This window comes from Pyrus communis, chromosome 4 (assembly GCF_963583255.1).
Source record: "Pyrus communis chromosome 4, drPyrComm1.1, whole genome shotgun sequence".
NCBI lineage: Eukaryota > Viridiplantae > Streptophyta > Magnoliopsida > Rosales > Rosaceae > Pyrus > Pyrus communis.
Genome location: NC_084806.1, coordinates 17640940 through 17644750, shown reverse-complemented (window position 1 = coordinate 17644750; position 3811 = coordinate 17640940). Strand labels below are relative to the sequence as shown.

Sequence of the window (3811 nt, the reverse complement as noted above, 5' to 3'; positions counted from 1 at the left end):
CGGTTATTGGCCCAAGTTCCTTTGCAAAGTATACAACAGAGTATAGGATGACTGTTCTACTGGCTATGATGCAGAAAATGGCGATTCTAGCAGCTAAGTCTATGTTCCTTGATCAAAAGGATACCAAGGCTGCCAAGGAAGTGGCAAGAACCGTGGTAACCGAAGCTTACTCCTCAGCCAAGAAAGTCAAAAAGCTAGAATATGAGTTTGCTGCTTTGAAGAGGTCTAATATTTATGCCCCCACTTCTCTGCAACTTGAGATCGTTCGCCAAGAGATCATGGATTTGAAGACTAGGCTTGGCGCGATCTAAGTAAAGTATGAAAGTGTAGAGAATGAGATCGGGTGTTACATTCTTCAGATTCAAGACCTTGAGCGTGTCGTCTCTGAGCTCCGCTTCGCTACTTACGCAAAGGATAAAGAACTGATCACTGCTTAAAACCAAGTGATCCACTTTAAGAAGGTCGTTGATAGGCTTAAGCCTTAAGTGTTGGAACTCCAAGGTGCTTTGAAGATCAACAACAGTCTGAAGAAAGAAGTGGAGAAGTTGCAGCAGGTTCGTGCTTGTCTGCTTGAGGTGAATGAGTAATTGAATGATGAGAATGTTAGGTTCGAGGCTTCGCTTTGAGTTTTGTAGACCATCTTTTTGGGTGGCCGTCAGACTTTGAGTTTTCTGGTAAAGACTTCGAGACTTTTTTATTTCTCCGAAAGACTTGCTCACCTTTACTTTTAGGGCTTCTATTGGTGAAGTAGTCGGAGAGATTGGTGCCCAGGCTAGGGCAGCTAGGGGTGAAACACCGGATGGTGCCACTGCTGATAGCGTCGTGACTGCTGAAGGTGTGACGAAGGACCAGTCGTTGGATGCTCAAGCTGCTGAAGAGTAGTCTTCTAGGTAGCCTTTAGGATTTTCTTTGTTTTCCTTGTTACTTTTGCTTCGCTTAAACTCCTTCGGCCTTTGCTAGTTGTTTAGCAATTTTGCTAGAAAATTTAATAAACTTGTTTACTTCGCTTTTCTCCATCTTTGCTTCTTTTGTTCATGCCTTAACCTTTAGACTTTATAGACCAGTGGCAGGCGTGCTACTTTTATATAAGCAGATAAGCCCGCATAGCCTATGCAGCCGTTTTGGTGTAGAACTTTGCAAAGTTGTTAGCCATAGGGTTGGCAGCTGAACGTTTTACTTACAAAAGTAGAAAATTTCGTGTAACAACTAAGTTGTTAACCTTGGTTTTCTCCAATTACGTAGGTTGCGTAGCAAGTATCACAACACTTTAGGATTTGGTGTAGGTCGTTTCGCGCTTGGTAGAGGTCAAGCTTATCGACTACGTAGCATGTCGGCAATGAATAAAGCTTTGTATTTGCACGCTAGCTTGTCTAACCTTTCACAAAAATGTGCAGTTGTATAAGTCTAGCGCAATTTTACTGCTCCGTAGGCAGTTTTCTGGAAACCATAGGCTACCTTAGTGCACTCAGTAGTAGCTTTAGGGTTCCACGGCAGCCGTCCATAGGGTGTACTGCGCTATGTCCCATTTTCATCTTTAGAGGTCGGTTCTCCACTAATTAGGCCAAGAGATCCAAAATCCTACAATTAGCTAAGCCTTGAAAAAGACCGTTGTGGCTACTTCTAGGAATCCTGGCACAAGCCATTATGCATCTAGTTATACTAGGGTAGCCCGGTTCATCCACGTCTAGATATTTGGAATGTAGAGTTTATCCTCTCACTTTGGAGAGCAAACCTATATGGGTGTCGGGGAATTGGTTTACCCTCTTGCGTAAGAGAGCATGGTTAGTCCCTCGGGGGGTGCAATTCTTGTGATGAATCCCTAAGAAGGGCGCGGTCTTCTTTTGATGTGCATGAGTGATCAGTTATTGTAGACATATAGTCGAGCCAAGTTGTAAATTACTTCTGAATTCCTCATTGAAAAACGAGTGAAATGAACGAAAACTTAGCTCTAAAGTAGAGACTGCATAACAATTGAATAATTCTCGGTTTGCGAGGTGGTGCCTATTGAGCTGTTTGAGTTCTTCAGGCTTTGATTTAACCGAAGATCACACATGGTACTTCCTTAAATTGTAGGCGTTCCACTACTTTTGAATCTCTTTGTCGTTCATGGTGGTGAGGGTGTAATTACCCTTACCGCCTACTTTGCTAATCTTGTACGGACCTTCCCAGATAGGATCCATTTTTTTGGAGCCTTCTCTATAAGCAGTGATGAAGGTTTTCCTTATGATCAGATCTCCGGGTTAAAACTGCCAGAGCTTAGCCCTTTTGTTGTTGCTGGTAGGCTGCGATACGGGTGATGGTCCATTCGCGCTTCTCCTTTGCCAAATCTAAGCTTGTGGCCATCTCCTTACTGTTTTGCTTAATGCTTGGCAATAAAGTGCTGATACTTGGCACGATAATGTTGGGAGGAATGATTGTTTCCAAACCAAATGCCAAAGAGAAATGTTACTCGTCTTTTGGTGGTGCGATATGTCCATAGACATCTGGGGAGTTCGTCTCGCCATTTTCCCTTCTTATTGGAAAGGGATTTCTTGAGGCAGTCGACAATCGTCTTGTTGGATGCTTCGGACTGTTCATTGCCTTGAGGATACCTCGGAGTGGACATGTGCTGCTTAATGCCATACTTTTGGAAAAACTTCACCAAATCTTTGCCCACAAATTACGGGCCAGTGTCAGTGACGATGGACTAAGGGATGCCAAATCGGCAAATAATGTTCATCCACATGAAGCGCTCTATGTCCATCTGAGTCGTGGTTGTCATGGGCTCTACTTCTACCCATTTGATGAAGTAATCGGTTGCCACGATCATCATGCATCTGCCCCCAGTAGTGGGCGGCATTGGCCCTACCAAGTCGATTGCCCACTATATGAACGGCCAAGGACTTGTCTACAGGTGTAGTTTGCTGGCAGGTAGTGCTGGTACCGGCTTGTACCGTTGGTAACAGTCGCACTTTTGTACTAACTCCTTAGCATTTTGGTGCATGGTAGGCCAGTAGTAGCTTGCATTAAGAGCCTTCTGTGCTAAGGATCGACCTCCAAAGTGATTTCCACAAATGCCTTCGTGGATTAAGCTTAGAACCTTTAGGTCATCGGGAGGTGCTAGGCAGCGGATATGTGGTCCAGTGTAGGATCTTTGGACGAGAACGCCGTTCCACATGTAGTAGCGTTTTGCCTTTATTTGGAGCTTTCTAGACTCCAACCTTTCTGTGATGAGTGTGTCATTGACCAAGTAATCTATAATGCCAGTTGGGAGTTATACTAACCTATGACACTTCGGCTGCCGGCTCCATCTCTATGTTTGGCTTATCTAGATACCAAGTTGCTTGCGTGTCTTCTCTAGGTATTGCGTCATCCTTGGATGTTTTGCCTTGCACTCCCCAGTAGTATAGCTAGTGATTAGCTGGGAATCGGAATGAATTGCAAGCTTCTTCACTGCCAAGTCTTTTGCCATTTAAAGGACTGCTAATAGGGCCTCGTACTCTGCTTTATTGTTGGATGCTTTAAAGCCTAGAGTGATTACCTGCTCAAGCATCAAACCGTCTGGGGTAACAAGGACCACGCCTGCTCCTGAGCCTTTGTAGTTAAATGCGCTGTTGACATACAAATGGCAGAAGTCTCCATTGGGCGGAGTAGGTGCAGCTAAGGTGTGCTCGGCTGCTTTCGGGACGTCGTTGGGCCGTTGTGTTGCGTCGCTTAGACTAGGTGTGAATTCTGCTATGAAGTCCGCCAAGGTTTGGTCTTTTATCGCCGTGCAGGGTCAAAAAACTAAACCTTGTCGGCCAAGTTCCAACGCCCACTTCATCACTCATTG

At 44.8% G+C, this 3811-nt stretch overlaps 1 protein-coding gene across 1 annotated transcript; it reads right to left on the bottom strand.

Moving 5' to 3' along the window:
* Window positions 1-2887: 2887 nt before the first annotated feature.
* Window positions 2888-3451, bottom strand: LOC137732798 (uncharacterized). Its single transcript, XM_068472067.1, has 2 exons — window positions 3316-3451; window positions 2888-3234 (listed from the first exon to the last, which is right to left on the bottom strand). Exons 1-2 carry the CDS (start codon window positions 3449-3451, stop codon window positions 2888-2890), a joined length of 483 nt encoding a protein of 160 aa, XP_068328168.1.
* Window positions 3452-3811: the final 360 nt, after the last annotated feature.